The sequence below is a fragment of the Scyliorhinus canicula genome, chromosome 10 (assembly GCF_902713615.1).
Source record: "Scyliorhinus canicula chromosome 10, sScyCan1.1, whole genome shotgun sequence".
NCBI lineage: Eukaryota > Metazoa > Chordata > Chondrichthyes > Carcharhiniformes > Scyliorhinidae > Scyliorhinus > Scyliorhinus canicula.
This window is the reverse complement of record NC_052155.1, coordinates 85,566,369-85,584,355: the sequence shown is the minus strand read 5'-3', so window position 1 is coordinate 85,584,355 and position 17,987 is coordinate 85,566,369. Positions and strand designations below refer to the sequence as shown.

Here is a 17,987-nt window from a genome sequence, read left to right as displayed (position 1 = left end):
AAGGCCACAGTCTTGTGCAGGTTAACTCTGAAACATGCCAAGCCTCTCTCTCACAACACCCTTAACCATATCTGAAATCTTCCAGCATTCACGTGTTTTTTCTTTTTATCTCTGTTGAACATTCATTTTCTTTAAATAAACGATTCGAGATCAATCGATAATCAACATATTTCAAATTGCTTTTAAATCTGATTATATCAATTAAATCACATTAATTTCTAATGTTATTTTACTGTTGAGATATCTACACGCTTTCAGAGTAAATATTTGCATGGTTATCACATATGAATTGTAGATTTTTTTGCAATTCTTATGGTATAAATAATACATTGGTTGTGCAAGTTTACTGATTATTTAGTGTGTTCTAATCATGTCATTATCAAACCCTTTTGTTTAACGATACTGCGACTAAAAAGTAATATATGATAGGCATTTCTTATAGAAAGTTTCAATGACAATTATTAGAAATTAAGGCAGGAATAATTTATGCAAAAAAAATCAATCCCTAGATCAATTCAGCTTTATGTAGAATAGTTTCTGTGACACATGGGAGTTGAATAAGCTGTTTTGTACTGATCATTAATACTTTAAGTTAAGTAGTACTTCGGAGAATAATGTCTGCAATCATCCGCATGCGTTACCTGTGGATTAATCAGACAGAAACCACAACATTTCTCAAATCCTGAATTCTCACTTGCTGCCTTCTTTACAACATTTGCAATTCTATATAGGTTATTTGAAAGAAGTATTCTTTCCTCACAATATGCACACTACACAGATAGAGAACTAAGGAAGTCCACATTTCAAACATAAAGATTTCCAATGCACATCAAATAAAGTGTATATACCAGTACGTCCAAGATGAAAGCCTTAAAATTATATAAACAGAAAACAAAACAAAAAACAAAGTTTACCTTTTAAAGTTAGCAATAGTCATGCTTGTTTAAAATGTTGCTTAACCCATTGTATTAATCACAAAAAAGGAATTAAATGAACTAAGTTCTACCTTGTTTCTGGATTTGTTTTTGGCACCTACGGTTCAAAGTATAAGACCAGAATTACCTATGAGCGTCCTTGACACAGTTCACAAATCTTTAATTTTATAGAATTTTGTTAAAATGCTGAAAATTAGTTTATGGGTTGTTATAATTTTGAATAAATACTCGTATGTAGTGCCCTATTATTTGATTTTTAAGTGCATTTCACCAAAATAGGTTTATCACATTTGAAAAAATATGTAGCTGTTTTGTCAAAGTACTGCACAGTTCATCTAGAAACAAAAGTGAAAGTGTATCAATATTAGGAGTGTAAACAGATATATTAATGACAAACATGTGAATTATCTCTTTTAATACTGATACTGCCATATTTCAAATAGCAACACCAAATATATTCAGCTTGGTGATAAATGTGGTTGTGTTCTCCTGAATTCTGTTCTCAGATGAGGCATATAAAGAAGATGCTGATAAATCCAGCTTTTCGTAAAAGAAATGTCTGTCAACACATTGAACTAGAAACTTTTAAAATAACTGCGGTATCATCCTCACATTACTTATAAAATTATTTTTTTGTCATGAGACGCTTCATATGTTCATTCCATTCTTCAGTGAAGCCAGAAGTTGGACCTTCTTCATCATCTGTCCGTATGCAGCTTTCATCATCATCAGTTCTCACATAACTCTCATCATCAGTTTGACTGCAGTGAGCCTGACAAGCAGACAAAATGGCTAAATTATATATGGGGCAAGAACCAGACAGTCAACTTCAAAAAGCAATTGAAATTTTTGAAATTGCGAAAAGGAAAAGCTCACAAATTCACATTTGAAAAGTTTGCAAAAACTTACTTACTAAAGAACAACGGATTAATTATTTGGGGTGATGCATCACAGCATGCTACTTTAAAATGTCAGTACCATACAGTAAAAACAAAACATTTACAGCCCAAGTATGAAAAATTAGTTATGTAATGATACTGAACAGGATGTCTGATTAGAAATATGATTTAGGCGGCGGCAAGGTGGTGCAGTGGTTAGCACTGCTGCCTCAAGGCGATGAGGACCCGGGTTCGATACCGGCCCTGGGTCTCTGTCCATGTGGAGTTTGCACATTCTCCCCGTGTTAGCGTGGGTCTCACCCCCACAACGCAAAAAAATGCGCAGGATAGGTGGATTGGGCTTGCTAGATTGCCCCTTTCTTGCAGGAGAAACACAACTGTAATTTCTTCCTGAAGGTGGTGACTCAAACTGAACCCTGGTTCGTTGGGAACTGGTAGAATTTTGGACCTCATTAAGGTAGTCATTATTAATGAACAAATATAGACAGTGTTATTAGCAGGCAATTCCTCCCATCCCTCTTCATTTGACCCTATCAGCATATCTTTTTACTTCATAGGTACTCAAACCGCTTCGCCTTAATTGCATTTATGTCAGTCACCTTAACCATTTCTCATGGCAGTGAGCTCCATATTCCAATTACTCTCTGGGAAAATGTGTTCTTCTGAACTCCCTATTAACATAGAACATAGAACATTACAGCGCAGTACAGGCCCTTCGGCCCTCGATGTTGCGCCAACCTGTGAAACCTCTCTAAAGCCCATCTACACTATTCCCTTATCGTCCATATGTCTATCCAATGACCATTTGAATTCCCTTAGTGTTGGCGAGTCCACTACTGTTGCAGGCAGGGCATTCCACGCCCCTACTACTCTCTGAGTAAAGAACCTACCTCTGACATCTGTCCTATATCTACCCTCAATTTAAAGCTATGTCCCCTCGTGCTAGACATCATCATCCGAGGAAAAAGGCTCTCACTGTCCACCCTATTTAATCCTCTGATCATCTTGTATGCCTCAATTAAGTCACCTCTTAACTTTCTTCTCTCTAACGAAAACAGCCTTAAGTTCCTCAGCCTTTCCTCATAAGATCTTCCCTCCATACCAGGCAACATCCTGGTAAATCTCCTCTGCACTCTTTCCAATGCTTCCACATCCTTCCTGTAATGATGCGACCAGAACTGCACTCAATACTCCAAATGCGGCCGCACCAGAGTTTTGTACAACTGCAACATGACCTCATGGCTCCAAAACTCAATCCCTCTACCAATAAAAGCTATCACACCGTACGCCTTCTTAACAACCCTCTCAACCTGGGTGGCAACTTTCAGGGATCTATGTGCATGGACACCGAGATCTCTCTGCTCGTCCACACTACCAAGAATCTTACCATTAGCCCAGTACTCTGTCTTCCTGTTATTCCTTCCAAAATGAATCACCTCACACTTTTCTGCATTAAACTCCATTTGCCACCTGTCAGCCCAGCTCTGCAGCTTATCTATGTCCCTCTGTAACTTGTAACATCCTTCCGCACTGTCCACAACTCCACCGACTTTAGTGTCATCTGCAAAATTTACTCACCCATCCTTCTGCGCCTTCCTCCAGATCATTTATAAAAATGACAAACCGCAGTGGCCCCAAAACAGATCCTTGTGGTACACCACTAGTAACTGGACTCCAGTCTGAACATTTCCCATCAACCACCACCCTTTGTCTTCTTCCAGCTAGCCAATTTCTGATCCAAACTGCTAAATCACCCTGAATCTCATGCCTCCGTATTTTCTGCAATAGCCTACCGTGGGGAACTTTATCAAACGCTTTACTGAAATCCATATACACCACATCAACTGCTTTGCCCTCATCCACCTGTTTGGTCACCTTCTTAAAGAACTCAATAAGGTTTGTGAGGCACGACTTACCCTTCACAAAACCATGTTGACTATCTCTAATCAAATTATTCCTTTCCAGATGATTATATATCCTATCTCTTATAAACCTTTCCAACACTTTGCCCACAACAGAAGTAAGGCTCACTGGTCTATAGTTACCGGGGTTGTCTCTACTCCCCTTCTTGAAAAACGGGACAACATTTGCTATCCTCCAGTCTTCTGGCACTATTCCTGTAGACAAAGATGACTTAAAGATCAAAGCCAAAGGCTCAGCAATCTCCTCCCTAGCTTCCCAGAGAATCCTAGGATAAATCCCATCCAGCCCAGGGATCTTATCTATTTTAACACATTCCAGAATCGCTGACACCTCCTCCTTATGAACCTCAAGCCCTTCTAGTCTAGTAGCCTGTATCTCAGTATTCTCCTTGACAACATTGTCTTTTTCCTGTGTGAATATTGACGAAAAATATTCATTTAGCACCTCTCCTATCTCCTCGGACTCCATGCACAACTTCCCACTACCGTCCTTGACTGGCCCTACTCTTACCCTAGTCATTTTTATTAGTATCCATTCTATGTTTGTAGTATCTAGTGTTATTCTGACCAACATGTGGAAATTACTTTGATACATCTACTCTTTCAAACTCTGATGTAAATAGTCTGGTCAATTCATGCTTTCTTGATGGGTAAAACCTCTCAGTTAACTACTTCTCCAATTCTTGTATATCCTTCTTGGAATTTGGAGAACAAAAATTTGCAAAGTACTGTAAATGAGGTCTAACAAAAATTGTATGCAAGTTTAATGTAAATTCTCAACTTTGCAATTTTATCTTTCTAGAGGTGACCCCAATGTCCACATTAACTCTTACCAACTTTTACAGATGCTGCATCACAGCCTGGTATGGCAACTGCTCATCCCAAGACCACAAGAAACTTCAGAGAGTTGTGAACACAGCCCAGTCCATCACACAAACCTGCCTCCCATCCACTGACTCCATCTACACCGCCCGCTGCCTGGGGAAAGTGGGCAGCATAATCAAAGACCCCCTCCCACCCGGCTTACTGACTCTTCCAACTTCTTCCATCCGGCAGGAGATACAAAAGTCTGAGAACACGCATGAACAGACTCAAAAACAGCTTCTTCCCCGCTGTTACCAGACTCCTAAACAACCCTCTTATGGATTGACGATTAACACTACATCCTGTATGCTTCACCCAATGCCGGTGTTTATGTCGTTACATTGTGTACCTTGTGTTGCCCTATTATGTATTCTCTTTTCTTTTCATGTACTTAATGATCTGTTGAGCAGCTCGCAGAAAGATACTTTCACTCGGTACACGTGACAATAAATAAAATCCAATCCAATGCAATGCTCAGTGTTTTTTTTAAAGGCTACATTACCCTGTCAATTTTAGTGATTTGTGTATCTGGATTTAATGTTCCCCTTGTTGCTCTTGGCCTGGTCTCCTTACTATTCCTATTTAAATGCAGCACATCACAGTTTATTGAAAAAACTATATTGAAAATCTTCTAAAACTTACAGTTCATTGATATCTTCTTGGATTTTGTTGCAGCTTTCCTCATTATTAACTCTTATCTGCCTAAGTTTCACTCTAAGTCCTGGGGGGGCGGGGGGGGCGATTCTCCAAAATGGAGACTCGTTTCACTTGGCGTTTCACGACGGCGCGAAATGGGCACAGGGACGACCGTTTCTGTCACCCAGAGGAGGCCAGCACGGTGCTGGAGCGGTTCATGCCGCTCCAGCCTCCCTTCCCAGTGCCAAATGGGCGCCACGCCAACCCGTGCATGCGCAGTTGGGCCGCGCCAACCTGTGCATGCACGGGAGACTTCTTCAGCGCGCCGGCCCCTACGCAACATGGCGTGGGGGTTCAGGGGCTGGCCGTGCAACAAAGTAGGCCCGGGGTGAGGGGGGAGAGGCCGTCCCGCCAATCGGTGGGTCCCGATCGTGGGCTAGACCCCATCAGAGGCCCCCCCCAGGTGAAGGAGTGCCTTTCCCCAAAAAATGGGCCGAGCGGCCGCGCAGAAAAAGCAGAATCACGCCGGCCCCACAGGCCGCCCCCCGACCCTTTGCGCAGAGTTCCTGCCGGCAGCGACCAGGGGTGAACGGGGCCGGCGTGATTCTGCTTTTTCTGCGCGTCCGCTCGGCCCATTTGGGCCGGAGAATCGGCGGTCCCGCCGTGCGTCAAACGCGGCGGTGCAAATGGCGCGGATTCTCTGCACCTTGGAGAATCGCACGGCATAGGGCGTTGTGGTGCAGTTGCGGCGATTCTCCAGCGCGGGGCTCGGAGAATCGCGCCCCTGAAATTCCTGAGGCTAAACTGTTTATGTAAATTGTGATTTCGCGCTTCAAATAAAAAACTTTACTGTGCAAGAGTTAAATAAAACAGTTACTAACTTTTAAAACAAAAATTAAAGTACCCAATTATTTTTTTTTCCCAATTAAGGAGCAATTTAGCTTGGCCAATACACCTACCCTGCACATAGATACATAGAAACATAGATACATAGAACAGTACAGCACAGAACAGGCCCTTCGGCCCTCGATGTTGTGCCGAACAATGATCACCCTACTCAAACCCACATATCCACCCTATACCCGTAACCCAACAACACCCCCCCTTAACCTTACTTTTATTAGGACACTACGGGCAATTTAGCATGGCCAATCCACCTAACCCGCACATCTTTGGACTGTGGGAGGAAACCGGAGCACCCGGAGGAAACCCACGCACACAGGGGGAGGACGTGCAGACTCCACACAGACAGTGACCCAGCCGGGAATCGAACCTGGGACCCTGGAGCTGTGAAGCATTTATGCTAACCACCATGCTACCCTGCTGCCCTCAAATTAATGTAACAAGGTAATAACAATCACTTATTGTCACGAGTAGGCTTCAAAGACATTATTGTGAAAAGCCCCTAGTCACCACATTCCAGTGCCTGTTTTTGGGAGGCTGGTGCAGGAACTGAACCCACACTGCTAGCATTATTCTGCATTGCAAGCCAGCTGTCTAACCCACTGTGCTAAAGTTCTGAAGATTAAATCTTTGGGTTTTGGGGGTGAGACCCACGCAGACACGAGGAGAATGTGCAAACTCCACACGACAGTGACCTGGGGCCGGGTTCGAACCTGGGACCTTGGCGCTGTGAGGCAGCAGTTCTAACCACTGCACCACCGTGCTGCTAAACAGTTAGTAACTTAAACAATCTTTATGCCCAAAAGTGTCAACATACGCACTTCCTGTTCTACTTGTATTTCCATACTTGAGATCCACCTATACTTTATATAATCTTGTGAGTTCCTTCATTTCTCCTGGGACCAAACCAAGGTGTGCCACAGCTTCCAGAAATTGTCTTGGCACTGCCGAACTTTAGCAACTATTACTGGGCGGCAATTATAGCCATGATTAGGAAGTGGGTCGTGTGGGGGGGGGGGGGGGGGGGGGGGGGGTGTCCCAGTATGGGAGCGAGTAGAGGTGGCATCATGCAATGACACAAGTTTGGGGGCATTGGTCACGACACCTCTGCTGTTCTTGCCAGCCCGGTATTCCACAAGCCCGGCGGTAGTGGCGGCCCTGAGAGTCTGGGGGCAATGGAGGAAGTATATGAGAATGGAGGGAGCATCCGTCTGGGCTCCAATCCGCAATAACCATTGGTTTGTACCAGGAAGGCTGGGTGGGGGGTTTCGGAGATGGCAGAGAGCAGGGATTGAGAGGATGGGAGATCTATTTATAGATGGGAGCTTCCCCTGTTTGAAGGAGAGTTTGAGTGTTTTTATGGTGGAAGGACCCAAAGAAAATTCATACCTTAAAGAATAGTGGGAACACTGAGAAACCAAGCGAGATCTCCGCACCAGTCCCTCCACACCAACAATATCTGTCTCCGTATATTGGCCTGCTGGAGGCAAAGGCAAAGACGCCAGCCTCTCTCACCCCCTGGACTCCCGGATCATCCAACACTCCAAAAAGCACCACCTCTGGACACGGCACCACTCCCGCCTTTAACACCGTGGACATCTGCAACACACCCTGCCAAAGTCCCCCAAGCTTCGGACATGCCCAAAACACATGGACACGGCCTGCTGGCCCTCCCGCACATCCCACACACCTGTCCTCCATCCCAAAAAACCTGCCCATCCGGGCCACCGGCATGTGTGCCCGGTGAACGTCCTTAAACTGAAACAGGCTGAACCCGGCACATGACGAGGACGTGTCAACTCCGCTCCGCTTAATGCATCTGCCCAAAGACCTGCCTCTATCTCGCCCCCCCCCCTTCCAGGCTAATCCTCCCATTTGCGCTTTAGCTCCTCTTACTGCGCCTCTCCCGACCCCATGAGCCCTCCTCAAATATCCAAAACCTTCCCCTCTCCCACCTCCCGTTCTGGAAACTACCCTGTCCTGTATCCCCCATGGCGGCTGGAGCAGAAAGGCTGAAACCTGCCTTTGCAAGAACTCCTGTACCTGCAGGTATCCAAATCCATTTCCTGCTGGCAGTTCAAATTTCTCCTTTAAATCCTTCAAACAGGGGAAGCTCCCATCTATAAATAGATCTCCCATCCTCTCAATCTCTGCTCTCTGCCATCTCCGAAACCCCCACCAGCCTTCCTGGTACAAACCAATGGTTATTGCGGATTGGAGCCCAGACGGATGCTCTCTCCATTCTCATATGCTTCCTCCACTGCCCCCAGACTCTCAGGGCCGCCACTACCGCCGGGCTTGTGGAAAGAACAGCAGAGGTGTCGTGACCAATGCCCCCAAACTTCTGTCCTTGCATGATGCCACCTCTACTCGCTCCCATACTGGACCCCCCCCACGGCCCACTTCCTAATCATGGCTATAATTGCCGCCCAGTAATAGTTGCTAAAGTTCGGCAGCGCCAACCCACCCGCCCCTCGGCTACGCTCCAGCAACACTTTCTTCACTCACAGGGTTTTACCCGCCCACACAAAACCTGAAATCACCTTGTTTACTCGTTTAAAAAAGGCCCTTGGGATAAAGAGGGGGAGGCATTGAAAAACAAACAGAAACCTCCGGAGGACCGTCATTTTCACGCCCTGTACTCTCCTTGCCAGTGACAGAGGGAGCATGTCCTAATGAAATGAAAATTGAAAAATTTGAAAAATGAAAATCACTTATTGTCACAAGTTACTGTGAAAAGCACCTAGTCGCCACATTCCGGCACCTGTCCGGGGAGGCTGGTACGGGAATCGAACCCTGCCGCTGGCCTGCTTGGTCTGCTTAAAAAGCCAGCGATTTAGCCCAGTGAGTTAAACCAGCCCCTACCTTCGAAAGTCCTCCTACATCTGTTCTACTAGCCAGGACAAATTTAGTGCATGCAACAACCCTCAGTCTCTTGCCATTTGGATTCCCAAACAACGGAAGCTCCCTCCCACCACTCCAAACGGCAGGCCTCCAAATCTACCCCCCCCCCCCCCCCCCCCCCCCCGACCGCAAACATCTTGCTTTTCCCCACATTCAATTTGTACCCGAAAACCGGCCAAACTCCCCCAAAATCCTCACAATCCCTCCCATCCCCGCAACGGGCCGGAAATACACAGGAGCAGGTCATCGGCATATAGCAAGATCTTGTGTTCTACCCCACCTCGGCAAACTGTACATAGGTTCAGTGTTGAAACGTCTTGGATGATTCGTGAATTTAGGAGTATGTTGTTCAGAAAGTCTTAAAGTTAGCATCTCTTCTTTTCAGAGGCTTTCACAGTAACTTCATACTTGTGACAATAAAAGGTTATTATTATTATCTAGTACCAAATACTGTGATATAACTGTAGGAAAGAACACATGGATTATTTGGGAGTGAATTGAAGTTATAACTTGGACACATTTACACATTTGGGCTCCACAAGATAGAGACTCTAAAGCTACAATGCTGATTATCTAGGAAGATGGCTTGCAGACTAGATGTTCCAGGACTTCTGGTCAAAGATACTAGTTTTAGTTTCAGCTGAACAAGGGCAAGAAAAACAGAGAGAGGGAGAGAGTGAGATAGAGGGAAAGAGAGAGAGGGTGGAGGGAGAGAGATAGAGGGAGAGAGATAGAGGGAGGGAAAGAGAGAGGGAGGGAAAGAGAGAGGGAGGGAGAGAACAAGAGAGGGAGGGAGAGAGAGAGGGAAAGAGAGGGAGAACATTTAATAGGATGCTGTGAAATGTGTGGTTTCAACATTTAGGGTGGACTGGAAGATGTGGGCTGGAAAAGGATCCATTGGACTTGAAAACTTGAAGCTGCAAAGCGAGTTGTAAGTATGTTAGAATTAAGTTAGCTGAGTTAAAATCTCGACGGATTTCATGAGTCAAGAGACCAGATTTAAGGAATCAAGAAGAAAAGACCCCAAAAGTGTTGGTACCCATGTGAAAGACACAGGTTGAACTTATGTATCATGCCATGTCTTGACTAATGAAATGTTACATCAATACAGTATTTATTGTACAATAAACCTTGACAGTTTGCATTCCAAATTAGTGACTGTCCTATTTGCCAATATAATTACAATGCAACAAGAATTTCCTTACTCAGGGGTTTAGTATTGTAATTGAGGGGGCCCATATAATCACCTGTGTAGGCTTTGTGAGCCAGTCTTAAGTTGACTGGACTGTTGGCAGCACTGTTTGTAGCTGCTCCTGTAATATCGTTATTGTAAATAAATATTGGTGTGGTGACGGAACTCCTGCCTCCCGTGGATTACTACAGTGGCAACGAGGTAAACTAAGAGTTTTGCGGAAACCAGCTGCCGCACTCGGAGGGTAAGCCTTGCCATTTTTAAAATGCCGTTTTTTGGGAGGTTAGAGGCATTCGACCTGGCTATTGAGGACTGGTCCCAGTATGTGGAGAGAATGTGTTACTTCTTCCGGACAAATTATATACTGACGGACAAAAGGAGACGGCTTATCCTGCTGTCGGCGTGCGGACCCTCAGCTTTCGCCATTATACGTAGTCTGACTTATCCCGATGCGCCGGACACAAAAACTTTCCAAGAAGTAACGGAATTGGTGAAAGAGCACTACGACCCAAAACCACCCCTCATTTTGTGTAGGTACAGATTCTACACAGCGAAGCGAGAAGACAGGGAGTCAGTCACGAATTTCTTGACCCGCCTGAGAAGGCTGGCGGAAAAATGTGAGTTTGGGCCGACGCTAAATGAAATGCTTTGGGACCGGTTAGTGTGTGGTATAAACGACCTCACAATACAGAAACGCCTTTTGGCGGAAACGGAGCTAGACTGCAGGCAGGCATTACAGCTCGCACTGTCCCTAGAAAAGGCAGCAAGTGGGGCGCAGGAACTACAGGGCACGCCAATGGAGGTAGATACCTGTGAGAGGGACTACCACAATGGGTCCTGCTACCAGATAGCCGCTCTCAGGAAAAGCCTGAGGAATAGTGGGAAAAAGGAAAACCCCAGAACTGCCCCCAAGTCTGCCAGGACTAACTGGAGACAGAGGGAAGTACCGACTGAGGCTCCCCCAACAGAGAAGGACTGTTTCTGGCACCAGACAGAGTGGGGTAACAATGACAGAAACCCTAGAAGGAGGTGGCAAAAGACGAATAGCAGGTGGGGGCGCAGGGAAGTACACAACCTAGACGCCCCATCCTCCTCCGAAGGGGAACAATTACATAGAACAGTACAGCACAGAACAGGCCCTTCGGCCCTCGATGTTGTGCCGAGCAATGATCACCCTACTTAAACCCACGTAACCCGTATACCCGTAACCCAACAATCCCCCCATTAACCTTACACTACGGGCAATTTAACATGGCCAATCCACCTAACCCGCACATCTTTGGACTGTGGGAGGAAACCGGAGCACCCGGAGGAAACCCACGCACACACGGGGAGGACGTGCAGACTCCACACAGACAGTGACCCAGCCGGGAATCGAACCTGGGACCCTGGAGCTGTGAAGCATTGATGCTAACCACCATGCTACCGTGAGGCCCCAAATATTACATAATATTACAACGAAGAAAGCAGAACCCATTAGGATTACCCCACGGGTGAACGGGCGGCAGGCAATAATGGAAATAGACACGGGTGCGGCCGTATCAGTAATGGGAGTGGCAGCATTTAGAAAAATCAAAGATGGACTCCAGCCACTAACCCTAACAAAAACATCGACGAAACTTAAAACCTACACGGGGGAACCCCTGGAAGTTCTAGGCATGACTCGTGTACCCGTGGAATACGAGAAACAATTGCTCAGATTACCGTTGACGATAGTAGAGGGCTCCGGACCGAGCTTAATTGGACAAAACTGGCTGAAAGACCTAAAATTAGATTGGATGAAAATTTTCCAGAGTGGAAGTGGGCAGTTGAGTGGAGTACTCCAAAAATACCCGGAGGTCTTCCAGGAAGGTTTGGGGGAAATCATAGGCGCCAAAGCAACTTTGCACGTGGACCCAGAAGCCCTTCCGAAATTTTGTAAGGCCAGGCCGGTACCTTTTGCATTAAGGAAGAAAGTAGATGACGCAATAGAAAGGTTACGGCGCAACGGCATTATCAGACCAGTACAGTTCTCGGAATGGGCACCGCCGATTGTACCAATTTTGAAGCCCGACGGCTCAATACGTCTCTGTGGAGATTTCAAACAGACGGTAAACAAATACGCACTGCTGGACAAATACCCAATCCCGAAAATAGATGACCTATATGCCAAATTGGCCCATAGTGGGCTTTTGTTCACGAAACTGGACATGAGCTACGCCTACCTGCAGTTACAACTGGACAAAGGCTCCCAGACGTTCGCTACGATCAACACCCTGAAGGGCCTTTTTCGTTATACGAGGCTACCTTTCAGAGTGTCATCAGCGTACGATGGAAAATATTCTGCAGGGACTACCGCAGGTGGCGATTTATTTGGACGATGTCTTAATCACGGGTAGGACAAACAGGGAACACTTGAGGAACCTGGAGGAAGTGCTCAGGCGTTTCGCAAAGGCAGGCGTACGGCTAAAAAGGGAAAAATGTGTTTTTCTGGCCCCACAAGTGACGTACCTGGGATATAAAGTAGACAAGTCAGGCTTACACCCGTTAGAAGACAGAGTAAGGGCAATAAAAGAAGTCCCAGCTCCCACCATGGTCCAGGAGTTACGATCATTTCTAGGGTTGGTAACCTATCATGAAAAATTTATTGAAAATAGGGCATCCATCCTAGAACCCCTCCACCAGCTACTAAAAAAGGGGCAAGAATGGAAATGGTCCGCCCGCCAAAACCGAGCATTTAGGGACATTAAGGAACAGCTGTCATCCAAAAATGTCCTAGAGCATTATGACCCAAGGAAGGAGTTGGTGGTCACTTGTGATGCATCCCCCTATGGGGTAGGAGCCGTATTAGCCCATAGAGGAAGGAATGGGGGAAGAACGGCCAATAGCCTAAGCTTCGAGGACCTTGGCGATGGCTGAGAGGAAGTACGCCCAAATCGAGAAGGAAGGACTAGCGGTGATATTCGCAGAAAAACAATTTCACCAGTATCTGTACAGGCGGAAATTCACCATAGCGACGGACCATAAGCCGTTATTAGGGTTATTAAAAGAAGACAAGTCAATACCCCCGATTGCATCAGCTAGAATCCAACGCTGGCCGTTGCTACTGGCGGCATATAGATACGTTCTGGAGCACAGACCGGGAAAGCGAGTAGCAAATGCAGATGCTTTAAGCAGACTTCCCCTCCCGGACACTCCACCGCAAATACCAAAGGTAGAGGAGACAGTAATGACTCTAAATTTTTTGGACACCCTAGCAGTAGACGCACAACATATTCGGTTGTGGACGCAAAAAGACCCAGTTTTAGCCAAGATGAAGCATTTACTGCTAACAGGGGAACTGGAAAGACCAGTGAAGCCCCAGATGCACCCATACTGGAGCAGAAGGGACCAAATAACCGTAGAAGACAGTATCCTATTATGGGCAGCCCGGGTAATCGTCCCAGCTCAGGGCCGTCAGGCAATCTTAACCGAGTTACATCACGGACACCCAGGGGTGTCTAAAATGAAGATGCTAGTTCGAAGCTACGTTTGGTGGCCAGGTTTGGACACAGACATAGCAGCCTTGGTATGTCGTTGCCAGGAGTGCCAACAGGGGCAAAGAGTGCCACCAGCGGCGCCATTGCACCCGTGGGAATGGCCAGGCAGACCGTGGACCCGCCTGCATATTGACCAGCCCTTTCATGGGCTCAATGTTTTTGGTGATAGTGGACGCCCACTCCAAATGGTTGGACGTCCACCGGGTAAACGCGGCAAGCACAGCATTGACAATTGAAAAGCTCAGGGCCTCATTTGCAAGACATGGACTTCCGGAGGTATTGGTGTCGGACAACTGAACGGCATTCACAAGTGGGGAATTTGGAAGATTCCTGAAGGAAAATGGAGTCCATCACATCAAAACGGCCCCTTACCATCCAGCGACCAACGGCCTGGCAGAGAGAGCGGTCCAGACACTTAAAGCGGGACTCAAGAAGCAGCCGGCAGCGTCAATGGACACAAAGCTCTCACGCTGGCTGTTTGATTACAGGACCACACCGCATTCCACAACGGGCATACCGCCAGCTGAACTCTTAATGGGAAGGTGGCTGCGAACGAGGCTGAGTCTCCTTTTCCCAAATTTAACGGGGAAAGTGGAGAAACAACAGGAGGCCCAACGCAGGGGGCATGATAATAGTCGGCAGCAGAGACATTTCCAGGTGGGGGCACCGGTTTGGGTCAAGAATTATGGGAATGGACCAACGTGGTCAAAGGCACGGTAGAGTCCCAAACAGGGCCCATATCCTATGAGGTTTCAATAGGAGGTAAGGTGCTGAAGAAACACCTAGACCAAATAAGGGCAGCGGAACCACACCTGGAGGCAGGCGAAGCAGGACCGCCTCAAGCTGGGATAGCCCAGACGGAAAGGATACCCACACCCCAGCCCCGAGCAATTTCTCCAGACCCCGTCATCCAGTCGTCAGAGTCGGAGATGGACACGTTCGACGAGGCCGCCGCGACACCTCTCCCCAAGGAGGAGGAAGAACAACTTCCAAGGAGGTCGTCAAGGAAAAGACGGGCACCTATAAGGTACACCCCGCCCACTTCGGAGAACGACCCGGCGGACGACACAGAGGTGACAGACGGTGATTTCTGGCATTTGATGGTGTGTTTTTTTGGACGTTTTCTTCTGTGTTGATGGGGAATTTTGTTGCGGGGGTTGGAGAGATGGGTGTTGTTTATTGTTCATGTTTCTTTCTGTTTTTTTCGCTCTCGCTTTGGAAATAATAAAGTTGGTTGGTATTTGGAATGATTCTCTGTGTGGGGGTTACTTTGCTAGCTAACGTAGGTAGTTTATGGCAGCAAAGTGATGGAGCTGGCTGCAGCTCATACTGTGGGGGGGGGGGGGGTTTAAGTATGAGCTTAGGGGATTTTGTTTTCGTGTTGGGTGGGGTGTGGGTGGGAGTCTTTGGTTGCCTGGTTGATACTGGCTGGGCTGGTTGAGTGTGGTGTTAGTGGGGAGGGGGTCTAGTTTTCTGATGGTGGCTGGGGACTGATTTATTTCGGTCGTGTTGGGTGATTGGACGAACATCTTGGGTGGGCCTGGTGTCAGCTTTTCTTGAGAGGTTGCCGAACTGCCTCATTGGGTGGGAATGGCTAACCCCGTATGAGTAGATTACCTCCTCACTGGCTGGTCATATGGAACGTGAGGGGGCTGAATGGACTGGTAAAGAGATCTAGGGTGTTTGCGCACCTTAGGGGTTTGAAGGCTGATGTGGTGCTGTGACAGGAGACTTATTTGCAGGTTAAAGATCAGTTACGGTTGCGGAAGGGGCAAGTGTTTCATTTGGGATTTGATTGTAGGGCCTGAGGGGCAGCGATCTTGATTAATGTTGTTTTGTCCTCTCTCCACCACCTGAGCGAGAGATGATTATTTCATTGGATGCGGGAAAGGTATTTGATAGGGTGGAGTGGGGTTATTTGTGATGTGTTGGGTAATCTGGATCTGTGGAGACTGCGTTTACCTTAGCAGTGACATAGACAGGCTACCAACACTTGTAATAGTACAACACTATTTTATTAAGCTAGGAACTGTTGAACATACTTTCACTGTGGGTCGACACTATGTTAGATTAACTGAAGACCTATGCCTATCCTGACCAGTCTAAACTGCTAGCACATGGTGAAGATCTGTGCTACAAGCTGTGAGCTCTGTCCTTCTCAGAGGCTGCATCCCGAATGAGCGGGAAAACTAGTGCCCTCTGGCTTTATAGTGAGCATGCTCTAACTGGTGATTGGCTGCTGTGTTGCGTGTTGATTGGTCTTGCAGTGTGTCAGTCAGTGTGTGTCTGCACCATTATATACTGAAGTGTATATTATGGCAATTTGTTTGAGATCCTTGGGAGGTTTGACTTTGGGCCTAGATTTATAGCTTGGATCCAGCCCTTATACAGGGCTCCCACTACAAGCTTTTATACGAATGCTTTGATTTCAAAGTACTTCCACCTGATGAAAGGCACGAGGCGGGGGTAACCACTGTCCCCATTATTGTTTGTCTTGGTAATTGAGCCTCTGGCCATAGTGTTGAAGTCATCTATAAAGTGGAGGGGGATAGAGAGGGAGGGGACAGAGGACAGGGTTTCATTGTATGTGACGGAGCCTCTTGTCAGTGCTGAGAAGATAATGAAGCTGCTCGGGAGATTTGAACTTGGGCAAAAGCGAATGTTTTTCGATTAATCTCCCAGGTGGGGAGCCGATCTGGGAAGGTTGCCCTTTTGCCTGACCAGATCCAGCATTGGTTATCTGGGAATCAGTGTGGATTGAGCCTCGCTTCATAAACTACACTTTGTAAATCTGTGATCACCCTGGCGGACAATGGTATGTGACACCGGGACAGAAGTCAAACGTTGCGGAGCACCAGAACTCATCGTGGTGCGGGTTGTCATCATCCTACACCCAAATGGACCTGACCTGCTGATGGTGCCAACCCAGGGCCCACAACCTGTGGTGGAGCTGGTGGAAAGCTCGGAAGGGGGTTGGGGGTATTGGGGAGGATAGGTGGGGTACTCCGAAATCTATTTTCTGCAGGGAGTAAAGGGGCAGACATGTTAACATGGTGAGTACTCCCATGCCCAACCAGGTCCAACGCACTAGACGGTGGCCCTGGTGCAGCCCCTGCATGATCCCCTCCCCGTATGGATCAGAGCCTCATCCCCTGCCCCTCTCCGGCCATTCCCCCTGACACCTTACCTCCGCAACGGGCCCCTGGCCCCACCAATGCCTGTCACCAGGGTGCCTCCTGCCCCGCCACCCATCCCTGCCAGTGCTGTGCTCTGTGGCCTCTATCTCATGCCCTCCTGTGCATGCCCTCCTTGGGTGAGCCGCGTGCTACCCCACAAGCAGGGTGCTACCTGATTGGGAGGCACAGATTGGCACCGTGCTTGGCGGCATGCATGCGGGCAGGGACCATGAACGGGGCTGGGCGAGGGGATGGGCATCGTCAAGATCGTAGCTGTAGTGCTGTGTGTCCTCTATGCGCCACATGGGTTGTGCCTGTCTGGGGGAAGCATGGATGGGAGCAGTAGCGCAATAGGCAGGCGGAGCTTGGTGTCGGCCAGTGTTCCTGTGGGTGGGCTAGCTGATGGTGCCAGTGAAAAATGAAATTAAAAATGAATGAAAATGAAATGCAAATCACTTATTGTCACGAGTAGACTTCAACTGTGAAAAGCCCCTAGTCGCCACATTCCGGCACCTGTTAGGGGAGGCTTGTACGGAAATTGAACCGTGCTGCTGGCCTGCCTTGGTCTGCTTTCAAAGCCAGCGATTTAGCCCAGTGTGCTAAACCAGCCCCTAGTGGGGCATTGGCCTGGGGAAGAGGGCATTGTGCTATGGGAGGTGGCAAGGGCCTGGTGCTTGCGTCCGCTGAGCTCTACACCCCCCACTGCTCCCCCTGCAGTGGGGTAGTACCTCAGGTGGGTGCACTGAAGGGTGTCAACACCTGGTGGGCCACTGGCTGTGCTGGACCATGCACGGCACGTTGATGGGTCAGCTGAAGTCTGGGGTTTCCTCGGGGGGGAGGGAGGGGGGGTGCTGGGGGCTTTGTAGTACGGGGTGCACCCTTATGGCCGGTGGCACTCCCCACATTTATGGGTCACGATGGACAGTCAGTGGAGTACACAGCCAGATGGCTATATTGCAGATTGCGGCAATGGTGGTCCATGCCCGGACATCCCGGGTGGCACCAGCAGTACCAGTGTGCCATCTTGCCCGGAGGCCA

General features: G+C 47.7%; 1 protein-coding gene across 20 annotated transcripts in view; it reads right to left on the bottom strand.

The window, feature by feature from the left end:
• Positions 1 to 296: 296 nt before the first annotated feature.
• dtna (dystrobrevin, alpha) overlaps positions 297 to 17,987 on the bottom strand; it is a 254,287-nt gene continuing 236,596 nt past the window's right edge. For 12 of the 20 annotated variants that reach the window (XM_038809268.1, XM_038809270.1, XM_038809269.1 and 9 more), the window contains one exon: positions 297 to 1,707. In XM_038809268.1, the coding sequence (XP_038665196.1) occupies positions 1,561 to 1,707 (147 nt within the window). In that variant the 3' untranslated portion in view covers positions 297 to 1,560. The remainder of the gene's footprint in view (positions 1,708 to 17,987) is intronic. The other 8 variants (XM_038809276.1, XM_038809291.1, XM_038809283.1 and 5 more) reach the window with 1 other exon arrangement.